Raw genomic sequence first — 16,297 nt, 5'->3', positions numbered from 1 at the left:
CCCCTATTACGGGATGCACCTTAGGTGTACAAATCTGCAGCGGCACTCTAAGCATACGTGTTTGGAATTTCAAACTGATTCACATCAACCGATTACAACATACGTGCAGGATATTCGTGGTGCAAATCCATGCATGCACACTGGACAACAAAAAAGGCATGAAACTGGAAGGAGAATATCAGATTTCTTGTAAAGTCATTCATTTGAATTAAAAATTTGTAAGAGCTCATGGTTCCTATTTATTAAGTAATTGTTGCTGTCTTATGTAGCTGTCACTGAATTATCACTGTTCTGAATTATGAGCTCTACTGTTTGTTTCATTTCTTTGAATGTTGCTGCCGCCATTTGAATGTAGTAATTTCTATTTTATTATTATACAATCCAGATTTCTGCCTTACGCTGTTTTCATAACATTCTGACGTCTCAAACATAGCATGACTGTGGCTCCAACCAAAAAAAAATATCAGTTTTTTGTTTTATTTTATGATTCTTGTTCCACAAGGATATTTTATCTAAATTTACATGTATACAGTAGTTGTTTTTGAAGTTGTTGCCCTAGCAATGTCTGTAACTGATAGAATTGGGGCATGATGATGATGATGATGATGATGATGATCATGACAAAAATCCAGACATTGTTGGGTTTGACCCAGCTGGGTCGAAGGAAAGATAGCAGGGGGATGTATTCCCTGTTAATTATGGAATTGAGGCTGGAGAAGCTGAAGGTATTTCAGAACTTAGTGAGAGTGGGTGTAGCTTGTTTTGACAAGTGCTTTCGGTGATACAGGAAGGAATTTGATCAAGTGACATAGTAAGAGGTAATTTCACCCGGCTGGAGGTAAAAATTAAACAATTTGTTTATTCATTTTGTGAGCAGACTCGCTCGCTACCTATACCCAGTTTCTCCTTCCTAGCACGTTGAAAACAAAACATGTAATCAAATTTGAACTTTTTCTCAGTTAAGAACCAAAATCCAAATCACACATGTAAATTTATATGCAAATTTACTCAGAAATTAGCAATTGCTAACATGCTTTATTATGATGCATTGGGTCACGAGCATCTTACAGCCACCTTTACTCGCCATATGCGTGGATTAGGATGCTTAATGGTTGTTTGATCCCTTCCATTTCCAAAATATGAAGCAACCAGTGGAAACAATTGTTTTCACAGTCTGCTTTTATAAAAGAAAGTTTGCTGGCAAAAAATATTGCTTGTGTTTAATTAGTGGATTTATGTAAATTTGCTCACGAAATCACCAATATGAAAACTTGAAGTTAACTGCTGGCAACAGATGCCTGCTATAACAGTACACCATAAACAATAGCAAGCAGAAAGCATACACTTCTGCACTTGTGTACATTATGTTGGAAAACAAAAATACAATAGTGCATGCTACCTAATCAAAAACATTGAAGAGAACACTTTTACAAAATACATAGGAAAATACATTAACTTTATTATTATTATTATTATTATTATTATTATTATTATTATTATTATTATTATTAATAATAATATTATTGGAACCATCTTTATAGATGCTGGCTGTTAGTGGTGCCCCATTGAATGGGGAAAGAAAGAGAAAAGTACCTGTATATGTGTAGTAATTGCCATGCTAACATGAAGCCAAGATGTCTTGTTGTTTAGGCTGTTCATGATATAAATAATAAGTAAAAGATTGTGTTATGCAAGACGACAGAAGTTCCTAGTTGTTCTAAGTGTGTGACTACCCTGGTTTTCTGGCTGTGCCACAAATTGTAAAAATATTACTTTTCTATTACTTAGTAGAAACGTGGTTGTTTAAGAGTTTTGTACCAGAGATATTTTTACCTTTTTTGTGATTGGTTAAGGTTTATGGTAGGGTTAATATGGAATTTTGTAAGAGGTTAGCTCAGCTTACAATTAGATTAAGTAGTAAATACGTCTATTTACGTGTCTTTCTTAAAGGCAATGAAGAAAAGTATGAGGTATGGCTCATAAGCCTTGGTTTTCTGTAGAAGTTGGTTGGCCAATTGAATGGAAGTTACTATTTGTGTTGCTGCTCTCTCTGTGGGCTGCCCTCCTGGTGGTTAGTTCATGCCAAGAAGTAATAGCAATAATCTAAAAAGCAGTTTATGTTTGGAGCATTTGATAGTGCTACCTTACTTCAATACATTCAGTTCATGTTAAAAGTGTGTCTATTTTATAACTGTGATCAGAGAACTTAGAGTAAAATGAGTCTAGGTTAATGATGAAAGTTCATAATGGAATTATATATAATAATGATTTCTAAAGAGAAGACACATTAGTGATGGTTGGAAAAATAGGAAAAGATGAATACTTTATACAACTTGGTTGTATATGAATTACTAAAGGTTTTCAGTAATATCAGTATTGCTTATTTTTTTATGTTCAATAATTGTGACATAATTCGCTCAGAAAGGGGGATATGTGGTGGTGAAGTGAGAGGTTGCACTCTCTCTATAGTACCAACAAATGATGGTCACCACCATAAAAATATTTTTTTGTTTAGACTTGGCTGTTGTTTGGGAGTTGTATCTCATTTGTGCATGAAACCTGGTGAAGGTGGACACAATGTTTCTGCAAGGCAGAACGACGACAACTGCTTTATCATGCTTTCCGGTAACAGCTGATTTGCACTGTTTATTCTATACAGTCTTATCCTGGCTTTTAGATACACCACATGCTGTAGAGCAGCAAGTACCGTGAATGTTGGCGTGATGTCACAGAAAGAAAAGAAGCTGAAATATCATTAATGTCGTTTCGTACTGAGTAGATGTAATAGCACAAAATTTTACGAAGTGTTTTCTGACTATGAACGAAGAATCAATACATGGAGGTACCTGAGAAAAGTTTTGATCATTTAGTAGTGTTTAGATTTGTGAATATTCCCAGTTTCCAGCGCAGAAGAGGTTGCAAAGAAGTTAGTCCACATATGAAGGAAAAGCACACTTTTGCTGCAAGGTTAGACCAAGAAACAGCAACTCAGTAATAAAAAATAATGGTGATCATTAGCTTTAATCCCAAAACTTTCATTTTAGACCCAACAGAACCTATCACTACATGGACCTAAGTGGAATTTCAAGCTGCAGCATTTGCTACTACTGGTAAGAAAAAGGGTTAATCCATATGAAGTGGTCCAGTGATGGTTGCTTGACCATTTTTAAATATTTTAATTTTTTATATGTGACTGCCCTATATTTGAGAAGTTCAAAGCAGTTTTTTAAAATGATTTATCTTGCACCTTTACTGGATGGCGGCAGTTTTTATTTGTAGGCACGCGACGATTTTTCGGTCTGGAGACATTGGTGAAAATTTTAATATCTCTGCACTGGGTTAAGTTATAACATTGCAAATTGACATGATTGTTTTTAGAAAAGTGTCCTCTACAATATTGTCTGTTACACAAAATACCCTAAATTCATAAATAACCAGTCAAAATGACCTACAAAGTTTGATATCCAAATTTTCAACAATCCACTTTTTAGGCCCAAAAATAACAACCAAGGAGTGATTTATGAGAGTCTATTTTTTCCTGTAGTTAGATATCATGAACTACTAGCCTCATATTGAGCAATAACACTTACAGATGTTTCCTCAATTTTTTATGAATTTTTGAAAATTTTCAATTTTTGTAAAGTTTGGGATTAATTATCTCAGGTGGGACTGAACATAAAAATATGATTTTTTGCACAGTTTGTACACCTATATGATAGCAACTTGCTGTAAAAATTTCAACATTGGTATCTGACTGTGAACAAAGATATGAATTTTTGAAAATGAGGAGATAATTCACATTACTCTACAACCTATCTTATGGTGGTTGCCTATTCATGTGTGATATTGGAGGGATATAATCAATTATTACTGAAGTAAGGTACTGAATTATATACAAAAAGTGGAAACATCACCGAAATTAACATTTACATTATTTTGAAATACTTAAAATAAATATTTTCAATTAACATCCTTCAAGATGCGACTGTTCCTAAACCTGTTGGTGAATGTTGAGAACACTTATTTCTTCAGACAGCTTCTGTGATATAGAATAAGACCTCCCAGTTGCTGTGGTAAGTTCAAGCACTGAATGTTTTCTTAAAACATTTTTCTTTGGTATCCAAACTTTGTCACTAGTAGATTTCTTGAATGTTATTCTTGGACCAGCAGGGTGGTAAAAATGCACAAAAACATAATTGTTTTCCAAACTTATTCTTTCAACCTCTGTAAGCCACCACTGTCCATCACACACACATGCCACTATGTAATTCAACGTTAAAGACAGAGATATAATTTTACTGACACAGTGATCCTCATAAATTTCAGTTTCTGATGTTACATAGCATTGAACTAAGTTTTCTGTAATGCCAAGGAATTTGTGGGAATGCCTTGTTCCTTTTATTGTTATACAGTTTTTGCTTACAAAAGAAAATGGCTGCCATTCAGTAAAGGTGAAAGGTATATTTTAAAAAAAACTGTTTTGATTGTTTCAAATATAGGGTAATCACATATAAAAAAATAAAATATTTAAAAATGGTCAAGCAACCAACTTAATTTTTATTGGACCACTGCATTTGGATTGATCCAAAGGCGTTAAATATCAACAGTTCCAAAAACATTGACTGTCATTTTTTTGTGTGGGACGTATTCAGAAAGTGTTCTGATAATTAAACTGTAATAAATTATTGGGAGATATATTTCTGTATAACATTTGGGGCGGCTCTGCTTCAGAATTTTTAACTACGAGCCTTGCCTGTATGAGCTGCACTCCCAACTCCTCGCCCCATCTTGCCTGAGGTAGGGCCACGTTTAAAAAAAGTCATGTCATATATACTGGCTCAGCTGTAATTTCTGCACAGCATTTTCTGTGGGCATGACTACCAACTAGTTAGCCATCCGAATGAATGGCACCACCAAACTGTAGTCAAAAGCATAATTGGCCATCTAGCTGTGGAATATGCTACTGAGCACCATGTGCTCTATTTCAGTGGCCACTTCACTACCTGTGCCATCTGTATCCTTCCCCCAACACCAGCTTCTCTGAATTAAATAGATGGGAATTGTTCGTGCAACACTTCATTCTATCCTGTGGTATTCCTGGCCTCAGTCTCTGCTAACTGCTGCAACATCTCTATTCCTGCACCATCACTTTAACTTCTAATCTTGTATTCACTCCTTCTTTCCATAGTCTCCTCTCCCTCTGTTCTCCCTCTCCCTCCAAATCCACACATCCACATCATTGTTTCTTGTCTGCTACTTCCCCTGCCTGTGGCCAGAATGACCTAACAGCTGCCTCATTCCTATCCTCTGCACATGCTGCCTCACCCTACCAGCCGCCAGCCACCCCTTCCTCCCACTCCATAACTTTCACCCCTCACGCACTCAACCTGAAGCGAGTCTTCACCAAAGACGAGCTACATTGCTGACACGGTAAAATCTTTCAGGAGCAAAGGAGTGAGTGTGTGTGTACATGCACACTTTACTGCTGAGAAATCTGCATAAAATGGGGTAATCATTAAGTACTTACTGCACTCTTTAACTCTAGAGAAAGGTGTCTTATCAGTGGTGGCATATTTCATATTCTTTTTTCCGCATACATTATATGAAAATAAATAATATGCCAATACCAGACACATGAATCCTTTCGTATTTCCTCAGTGTACACAATTAAGTATAATGAGAAAATTCAAAATATTGAAAGAGAGAAAAAGAAGAAAGTTAAGGGATGTTATGGTGATCTCACCTTGTTGACTAGGAAAGCATAACAGCAATGTTTAAGTCCACCCATTAGATAAAGAGAGTCCTACACCTTCTCTGTAATTATGACATTGGCACAGCTCCATGAGGTTGTGCAAAAATCTTTCACTTGTATTGGCAGTAGTAATAAGATTAAAAATCAATGTTTTTATATGTATGTACTTCCTTCAGGTGCCTATCACTACATTCTCTCTCTCTCTCTCTCTCTCTCTCTCCTCCTCCCCCCCCCCCCCCACCCCCCCCCCCAAGAAAAAAATTATAGCTTTTTGTTGAAGAAAGTGAAATGCTATCAAATGATGATTATTTTCAGAGTTGGGCGAGGACCAGGGACTCTGATGATGATGAATTAAATGAAACCAACAAGCTGGAAGGCTATTTCAAAGAAGAATTTGAAATGGATTTAGTAAATGAAGATTTTGAGAAAATTGATGTTCCTGAATTCAAGGGAGGACGAAGAGGAAGATTCGTTCATGATTTCAATGCTGTAAGCATGAAATATTGTAGGTATTTGTATTACGTATCTAAAATGAAAATCTGAATAATTCAAAGACCCTCCCCCTTTTTTTTACAGAACAAAACTGGCATTGTTGACTTAGATTCTCAGCGTTGTTTTGTAATGCCTCTGGATCGCAGTCGCGTACTGCCACCACACAGCATGTTGGATCTTATTAAAAAAATGTGGAATGGTAAGTTTGTTTTTAAGTCTTAAACTGCTTATATAAGTAAAATATAAAATTATGGTTGAACTGAACAGCATCAAATACGTTTTTTGCCAAAACAGCTTTTACATTATTTTAAGGCTGACTTGTAGACATATTCAGAATCTGTGACAGTCATAGTAGAAAAGAACATTTTGTTCAGTGGGAAGTGCATTTAAATTGCAAATGTATACAAAAAGTCTATTGTAACTGTTTTGCTCTTCCTTCGATGTTTGTTCTGAAATTGTGCGAACCACCCTCTAATTAAAACTTACAGTACGATACTGGAAAATGTGTCATTACATATGACGTTCGCAAAAAACTTTTCGTGGAAAAATAATAGAATGATAGATCCAGTAATTTGTGTAGCACCTAATGTGCACAACAATCCAGAGGATCTCAATGTAACTGCCTAGGATATTCAACACACTAATACCAGTTGTCCACCAAGTTCACTTACCCTGATAAATGCAGCTGTGCTTCATCAAGAAAAGGAACACTTAAGGATCGACCTGCGTAATGTACATTCTGCAATAGCCAATCTGAATTTTCCCCTGCGAGTCCGGAGGTTAGAATAGGCCCAAAGTATTCATGCCTGTTGTAAGAGGTAACTAAAAGGAGTCTCACACTTTTCGGCTCTATAAGTTCAGGTCCCATTCTATGGTTTGACCTGCCACTTTCCAAATTCTACAGAAGTGTGGGCCATATGGGGAAGGATGCCCTACATGGTGCATGAGTTACCCATAGTGCCCTTAGATTCGATCTCCTGAACCTCTTGTCATGGCTTTGCATCTCCACCTGCAATTCAGTTATTTGGGCGAGGGCACTTTTTTCGGGGTATGTCATCTTCTTCCGTTGTCTCCTGTCTTCTTTTGCCCCCATGACAGTATTGGATTTCTCTGCGCCCACTATCCAGCATGGTAGCCAGTCTGTTGTGGTGTGGCCATCATGTACCCATTTGGTGGTAGCCCCCTGACAGCACAGGGATCACACTGCTGATGCTTGAGCTGTACACTTCCACATATGCCAAGGAGTAGATGCCTGTCTTCCTGGGACATCAGGACCCCTGGCAATGGCCATCATGACAGTTGGCCTTTGCTATGGCTGGTTGGCATCTGTGGAGAGAGCCCCTGATCGGAGTGGGTGCATCAGGGCAGATGACCCACAATGAAGCAGACTAAGTCATCTCTTGCTGGTGACCTTATGGTGCCAGCAGTCTCTAAGAAGGGCAAGATCAAATACAATGCCGACAGGTATGACCCTAAATTGCTTCCCTCCCTCGCTACACCATGGAGTAATGTCGGGCTACAGCACAGAGAGCCATATTCGCCACGGTATTTAGTCTGTAGCAGAATGGACGGGGAGTCCTTTCTATCTATGAAGCCTCAATTTTTTGTTGAACATCTCGAGGATAAGTTTGGGGAAGTGACAGCACTGTCCAACACGAGAAGTGGTGCAGTCTTGATTCAGACAGCATCCCTGCCCAGTCCCAGGCGTTACTCACCTGTGACCGGCTGGGTGATATTCCTGTCTCCGTCACCCCCATAATAGCCTCAATATGGTCCAGGGGATTATTTTCCATCACAACCTCTTGCAGTCTGACAACGAGCTCCATGCCAGTCTAGAATGGTGGGGTGTTCATTTCATCCAGCACATTTACAGGGGATCCAAAGACAACAGGGTTGCTACCGGTGCCTTCATCTTGGCCTTTGAGGGTCATTCATTACCTGAAAAGGTCAAGGTGATGGTTTACCGCTGTTACGTTAAACCATACGTCCCTCCCCCTATGCAGTGCTTTAAGTGCTGGAAATTTGGGGACATGTCTTGCCGCAGCTCTTCAAATGCCACATGTAGAGAATGTGGACGTCCACTGCATCCAGGTACTCTTTGTGCGCCTCCTCCCACTTTCATTAACTGCAAGGAACAGCATTCCCCCTGCTCGCCAGACTGCACATTACTCCAAAAGGAGCGGAAAACCATGAAGCACAAGACCCAGGACCATTTGGCTTACCAAGAGATTAAATGTAAATTTGGACGATTACACCCCAATCGGTTGACGCTCACGTATGCTGCAGCTACATTACCATCGCCTTTACAGGTACCATTCGTACCAGACTCTGTGCCACGCCGCGGGCCCTCTGGGCCTGCAGAATGCATCTGCCCCCTTGGTGGTAGGCAGAAAATCTCCTTCCTACCTGCTTTGGGAGCAATCCCCCCCCCCCCCCCCCCCCCCCCCCCCCCCCCCCCCCCCCGACAAATGTAGGGGTCATTGGTCCCCTCGCCCAGCTGGAGAAGCAACAGCCTCCTCCAGCTCCTCTCATGCGGAAGGAGCCCCTTGGGATCCTCTCTCCCAAGGTCTCCACTGCAGACACTCGCTAGTGGCTAAAGGAGCCAAGAGCTGCTGGATGAAGAGCTTCACAGTCTTCGTCCGTGCCTGAAGCTACTTCAGAGAACTCCTCCCAGCAAGTCCCTAAAGAGAAGTGAGAGGGCAAGCAAACAAAGAAGTCGACTAAGAAAAAGACCCTCTGGTGACCCCAAAACCACCACTCCCTACCAATTCTGCATTTGCGGATGAGGTGGAGATCTCAGCATCCCCTGAGGACCTGGATCTCACTGTGTCTCATCCACCATAGAAATGGCTACAAATACTCACTCGGTGGCAGCAGGTGACCCTGAGGCATAATCTGCCTCCTTGCATGCTTCATGCCTTTCCAGCCTCACAATAATGTCATTCTCCAGTGGAATGGCTGCGGTTTTTTCCACCAGCTGGCTGAGTTATGGCAGCTGTTAAGCTTTACACCTGCTTTCTGCATTGCCGCCCAGGAAACCTGGTTCCCGGAAATGCGGACCCCTGCCTTCCACGGCTATAGGGAATATTACAAGAACCATAATTACTATAATAGAGTGCCAGGTGGAGTTTGTGTCTGTCCTGATCTCAGTATGCAGTGAACCTGTGCCCCTTCAACCCCTCTTGAAGCTATGGCTGTTAGGATAAGGATGACGCAGGAAATAATTGTCTTCCTGCAGATGGTGCAGTATCCCTGAACGCATTGGCTGCACTGATTCAAAACTCCCTAAACCTTTCCTGCTTTTGGGAGATTTTAATGCCCATAACCCTTTGTGGGGTGGCACTGTGGTTACCGGCCAAAGTAGACAGGTCGAAACTTTCGTGTCTAAACTTGACCTATGCCTCTTAAAAACTGGGGCCCCCACTCATATCAGTGTGGCTCAATGGCACTTACTCAGCCATTGACTTATCCCTTTGCAGCCCAGGACTTCTCCCATCTGTCCACTGGAGAGCCTACGATCACTTGGGTGGTGGTAGTGACCACTTTCCCATCTTCCTGTCACTCCCCCAGCCCCAATCCCCTGGACGTCTACCGAGATGGGCTAAACAAGGCAGACTGGGAAGCTTTCCCCTCTGCTGTCACCACTGAATCTCCCCCCACATCGATGTGGTAGTTGAGCAGGTCACTAGAAAGATCATTTCTGTGGCAGAAAAACGATCCCTTGTCCTTTAGGGTGCCCCCTGCGAAAGTTAGTACCTTGGTGGTCACCGGAAATCACTGAGGCCATTAAAGAGCATCAGCGAGCTGTAGTGTGAGTGGCACCCTTCCCTAGAGCACCTAATAGCTTTTAAACAGCTCCATGCCACGTTCGCCAGCTTATAAAAAGATGGAAATAGGCTTGTTGGGAGAGATACGTCTTGATCATTGGGTGCCATACATCATCTTCCCGAGTCTGGACGAAGATCAGATGTGTTAGTGGGTACCAGACCCCGACAGGTGTTCCCAGTGTTAACGTCAATGGCATGTTATCTAGCGACGCAAACGCAATTGCCAAGAGTTTGCTGAGCATTATGGCCAAACCTCCGCATCAGAGAATTATCCCAGCGTTTCGCACCCTCAAACGGCGGATGGAAACGAAAGTCCTCTCATTCACTGAACCCTATAGTGCTCCATTTACATAGTGAGAGCTCCTCAACGTCCTTGTACATTGCCCCGACACAGCTCCTGGGCCAGACCGGATCCACAGTCAGATGATTAAACATCTCTCGTCTGACTACAAGCGACATCTCCTCGTCATCTTCAACTGGATCTGGTCCGATGGCATCTTTCCATTGCAATGGTGGGAGAGCACCATCATTCCAGTGCTCAAACCTTGTGTTGGTCCTGGAGTGACGTAGCCTACTGGCTCCATGCCAGGGCAGTTCCGCAGCGTTGCTCTACCATTGATAATCTAGTTTCCCTTTAGTCTACCATCCGAACAGCCTTTTCCAGATGCCAACACATGGTTGCCTTCTTTTTTGATTTACGAAAAGCTTAATACATGACCTGGCAATATCACATCCTTGCCACATTATATGAGTGGGGTCTCCGGGCCTGCTCCTGATTTTTATCCAAAATTTCCTATCGCTCCGTACTTTCTGTGTCCGAGTTGGTGCTTCCCATAGTCCCCCCCCCCCCATATCCAGGAGAATGGGGTCCCGCAGGGCTCTGTAATTAGTGCATCTCTTATTTTTAGTGGCCATTAACAGTCTAGCAGCAGCTGCCGGGCCATCAGTCTCACCTTCTCTGTACGCGGATGACTTCTTCATTTGGTACTGTTCCTCCAGTACTGGTGTTGCTGAGCGGTGCTTGCAGGAGCTATCCACAAGGCGCAGTCATGGGCTCTAGCCCACAGCTTTCAGTTTTCAGCCGTGAAGTCGTTTACTTCTGTTGGCGTCGTACCATTCATCTGGTACCAGAACTTTACCTTAATATCGATTCTTAGGACTGGTTTTCGATGCCCAATTGATGTGGCTTTCTCATCTTCGTTAGCTGAAGTGGAAGTGCTGGCAGCACCTCAATGCCCTCCGCTGCCTAAGCAACACTAACTGGGGTGCAGAGCGCTCTACGCTGCTACAGCTCTACAGAGCCCTTGTTCAGTCCCACCTTGACTATGGGAGTCTGGTTTATGATTCGGCGGTGCCCTCAGCATTGCATTTACTCGACCCAGTGCACCACTGTGGCGTTTGACTGGCAACAGGAGCTTTTAGGAGGAGTCCGGTTAGCAGTGTCCTGGTGGAGGCCAGAGTCCCTCCATTGAAGATTAAGTGTGCACAACTGCTTGCCAGTTATGATGCACACATTCATAGTTCTCCTGAGCATCCGAATTACTGTCTCCTTTCCCATCCACAGTGGTTCATCTGCCACATCGGAGGCCCAGGTCAGGACTTAAGATCGCATTTCGTGTCCGATCTCTTCTGTCTGAAGTGGAGTCCTTGCCTTTACCACCTGTACTCGAGCTGCTGTCACTTCCTCTCGATTCGTGACATTTACCGAGGCCACAAAGGGATTTACACCAATGGCTCAATGGCTTGATAGTCATGTTGACTTTGCATATGTTCATGGAGGACATATTGAACAGTACTCCTTGCCAGATGGCTGCAGTGTTTTCACTGCAGAACTGGCGGCCATTTCTTGTGATCTTGAACCCATCCACTCATGCCCTGGTAAGTTGTTTCTTGTGTGTGTACTGACCCCTTGAGCAACCTACAAGCTATTGACCAGTGCTACCCCCTGCCATCCTTTGTAGCGACCATCCAGGAGTCAATTTATGCCCTGGAATGGTCCAGTCATTCAGTGGTGTTTGTGTGGACCCCAGAACATGTTGGAATCCCAGGCAACAAACTTGCTGACAGGCTGACGAACAGGCTACACAGAACCTCTTCTGGAGATTGGCAGCCCTGTAACTGAGCTGCGATCATTATTACACCGCAAAGTTTTTCAAGCTTTGGGATACGGAATGGCATAATCTCAATATGCACAACAAACTGCATGCCCTTAAGGAGACTACAAATGTGTGAAAGATCTCCATGCAGGCCTCTCACAGGGACTCTGTGGTTCTCTGCCAGCTCCGCATTGGCCGTACGTGGCCAACACATGGCTACCTCCTCCATCGCGAGGACCCACCTCAGTGTCACTGTGGCTCACATATGACTGTTGTCCACATCCTCCTGCACTGCCCGGTTTTAGCCACTCTGCAGTGGACTTTTAACCTTCCCAACACCCTACCTTTGGTGTTGGGCGAAAATGCCCCAACAGCAGATTTAGTTTTACATTTGATTCGGGGGGGGGGGGGGGGGGGGGGTGTTATCGTACCATCTAAGGTTGGGCATTTATCTTTCTCTCTGAGGTCACCACCCTCCCTCCATTTTAACTCTGTCGCACTTTCTTTTCATTTGTTTGTCTGGTGATAGTCTTTCCCTTACATGTGTTCATCTTGCTTTGTCATTTGGGGTGGACATTTGAATGTGTTGCAGAGTGGATGGCTCATCCTCTTTTTTATTATTGTGATCAGCCAGTCCAGACCATATGCTCTATGGCTTTAATACCTTCTTCTACTTTTCCTTGTGGTGTTTGTTTTCTCCATTTTTTGTTTGTTCCATTCATTTTCTTTTAGGTGTGGTGTAGGGTGTTTTTGTACCTCGAGTCTTGCTTACATCAGGAAAAAGGGATTGATGACTCTGTAGTTTGCTCTCTTTATACCCCAAACCAACCAACCAATCTGAATTTGTGCACCTTATTACTGATGTTTATAAGGTTTCAGCTGGAATTTGTGCACAGCTCAGTGATCAGATGCTACTGACACATTTGTCTCAAGTGCTAAACTAATCTCTCAAAGGCCACTCTTAACTCTTGTAGTTTATTTTCTGTTGAAATGTGGTTTTCCAGACCTTTTGTTTGTCTAATTTGTATCTGGTCTCTTGAGGTTTAGATACTGCTCTATAATTAGGAATGGGTAATCTTCAGAATATTCATATGAAAGTTAAGCTGACTTTCCACATATTACTCTGTTCTTGCACAATTCAACTTGAGGACTTGTCGATCCTTCATGTATGCCATATTGAACAGAAATTGCACAAGACAACTGTGGGGAGGGGGGGGGGGGGATGCAGAGAGGTGGAGGAGGAGGAGGAGGAGGGGGGGTGGGGGCAAGGCAAGGCGAATCAAGGCAAGGCAAGGCACAACACCCACTGAAGCCAAGACCACACAACATATGCATATAACTGTAAAATTACAAGGCTGGGCAGCTTCTACTTCGGGAGATGGAAATCAAAGTACTGCTGGTGTACAAACTAAGGCAGAAAAAAGTATCCAAGCTTTCATAACTGCTAGTTTGTTTCTCTGGAAGGAAACAGGGATAAGTTGGTGAAAATTGGAAAGTAGTGGCGGATCACTTTACCCCAAGATGAGAGGGACCACCTTGTGTCAACCCACAATAGGTGGGACGCTCTCAGCATGGGATTTGAGTGTCCTGCTGCTCCCTACTAACATTACTCAACCTGTCCTCCTTTCCATCACTAAAGAAATAAACTAATAATTCAAAAGCTAGGATAAGTTTCCTCGCTTCTGAATGTATCTATTGGCAGTACAGCAACTACTGAATGTAAGTACTAGCTAGCCATTTTGTCTCTCTCTAATTTTATAGTGTTATAATTTTTTTCTTTGCTAAAAATCAAATATTTGACGACTGCTGGAAACAAATAGTTTACCAACTTCATTCATTGCAGAATATAGAACGCATCTCTTAATTCCAGTTCAGAGGATTCTATTAGAATTTCTTGTACACAGGCGATTGAGGATGTACCTTTATCTTTAAGGGTTATAAAACAGTTCTTGGAAATAAATCGTATAATGTTTGTGTTATGACAGAGATCTCATTTGCTCCTTCCGGTTAAATTCTTCTCAAACTGCTTTCATTAAATACTGAGTGATATTCCCAGATAGGTTTTTTAAAGTGAGTTATATGGTGTCACCCAGGGAGCTCAGTACTTTATTCTGGGCCCTGACGTATGACTTCACAGAAGCCATGATAAGTGAGACCAAGCAAAAATGCAGTTATTTCTGTTCACTGACACCACATGACAGTGCCTGGGTTTAGTTTGTCATTAACTGTTGATATTATGTTCTTAACTATGCAATTGCTTGTTCTTCTGTTTAGAGCTGTTTAACAATTATTGTGATATGTTCAGGTAATTTTCATGTTGTCATTAAGACCTTTCATAATGAAATGTGCCAACTTTTTACCTCTAGAAGATAAGGCAGTCCATATGTTTTCATTTCATTGCTTTCTGTATGCAGTAACTTCTTCAAAGAATAGACACATTCATATTAACCTAAAAAGTCCAATGCATTGACATAAGAGACTGTTTTAACATACATGTGTCTAACTACGTATAAAAGTGTATTGTTTTAATATGGGCTGTCTAAGGATGCCTGTGAATAACATTTGGTGGTAATACTTCTATGGCATTTTTATGCATCCCATTGTGAATGATTTGAAGACAGGCATGAATATACTATCAACTAGTCTAGCATTTCCCTGTAAAATGTCATAATAAAATCTCACAATAAGCTGACAGAAGTGCCCTCATTACGAAGTGCTGTAATATTGTGGTTGATTGATAATATAAAATTTATAACAATGGAAATTCCTGGATGGAATAATACATAAAATAGAGGAAAGGTAACCACTCACCTATAGTAGAATGACGGGTGGTGCATAGAATGACACAACAGAAAACTCACACTAGAATTCTAACCCTCACTCTTTCTCTAGCAAAAGTACATGCATTCTCTCTCTCTCTCTCTCTGTGTGTGTGTGTGTGTGTGTGTGTGTGTGTGTGTGTGCGTGCGTGCGTGCGTGCAGGCGCATTCGCATGCCCTTTTGGTGGAGAAAGAGTAAGAGCTCAAAAGCTAGTGTGAATATGAATCTCCTGCAGGTGAGTGGTTGCCTTTCCCTTATTTTACATATTATAACATAAAATTTAAATTGTTCTAGAAATATTTGAGATGAATAGCTCTTCAGAATCACACACTATACATTACATTTGTCTGTGTTGTGGGTCAACTGCCAGTCTTAACGATAGTTGCCAGTCCTATCTGGTACTTCTAAATTTTACCAAAATTTTCAGATATTTAGATTCCCCATGAACAACAGCATGCACCATGAACAGCCTTGTGCACCAGGTCATTTAGAAAAATCATGATCGGTAATAGTCTTTTAATATGTTCTTGGGGCACTCTTGAAACTGCTTACTCACTCCTCAACATGAATGATACAATGAGTTCTGTTAGCCATGAAATCTTAAAAGTAGTTAGAAAGCTGAGCTGATTCTTCTACTAACTCATATTTTGTTCATTGGGCAACCAAATTCATTTGGGAAGTCAGAGAACACAGCATTAACCTGGAATTGCTTTTTACTATCTTGCGGATATTGTGCACAAATAGAGAAAGTGACTATAAGTGCATAGCCAGCCACTCTCCCATGAAATTAGTCTACCTTCTGAGGAAGGCCATTTCAATTTGCCCAAAGTGTTGGTTACTTCAGTATTTAGCATTTAAAGTATTTTACAAGATGATGGATTTCAGTGAGAGCGAGTGGAATTTCACACAGTGCTGCTTGCAGAATACGTGCAGATTCCTCCAAAGAAGTTCTGTGGTCACCCCAAAAACAATATCATATGTGAATGTAAAGTATGCATTGTTAAATAACGCATTGATGTCAGTAATACAAGCCTACAGCAGCTTGCATCTGTTAGATATCGATCACTGAAAAATAGATTGACATATGCCATTTTTCCAATTGCTTAGAACTTATCATTGCTCCAGTGACATATAATAAAGTATTGCTTCATGAGGAGCAAATTCTTTGACATAACCTCTATAGGATTGAATAAGTAACCCAATAGAGGCAGTGGTGTTTCCTCTATTGAGCAATTTGTTTATTTTAAATTCTGGACCCATTTATTTGTCATTTCAGTATCAATGTGATGTTTGAAAGGAGGAAATGAAGT

At 41.5% G+C, this 16,297-nt stretch overlaps 1 protein-coding gene across 1 annotated transcript in view; it reads left to right on the top strand.

The window, feature by feature from the left end:
- The window catches only part of LOC124795119 (integral membrane protein 2C), a 35,571-nt gene that overhangs the window by 10,021 nt on the left and 9,253 nt on the right, over positions 1-16,297 (top strand). The window contains exons 4-5 of the mRNA XM_047258978.1: positions 6,068-6,241; positions 6,329-6,443. Of these exons, the coding sequence (XP_047114934.1) occupies positions 6,068-6,241; positions 6,329-6,443 (289 nt within the window). The remainder of the gene's footprint in view (positions 1-6,067; positions 6,242-6,328; positions 6,444-16,297) is intronic.

Source organism: Schistocerca piceifrons, chromosome 4, assembly GCF_021461385.2.
Source record: "Schistocerca piceifrons isolate TAMUIC-IGC-003096 chromosome 4, iqSchPice1.1, whole genome shotgun sequence".
NCBI lineage: Eukaryota > Metazoa > Arthropoda > Insecta > Orthoptera > Acrididae > Schistocerca > Schistocerca piceifrons.
The sequence above is the reverse complement of the archived record's forward strand: the minus strand, read 5'-3'. Positions and strand labels throughout refer to the sequence as shown.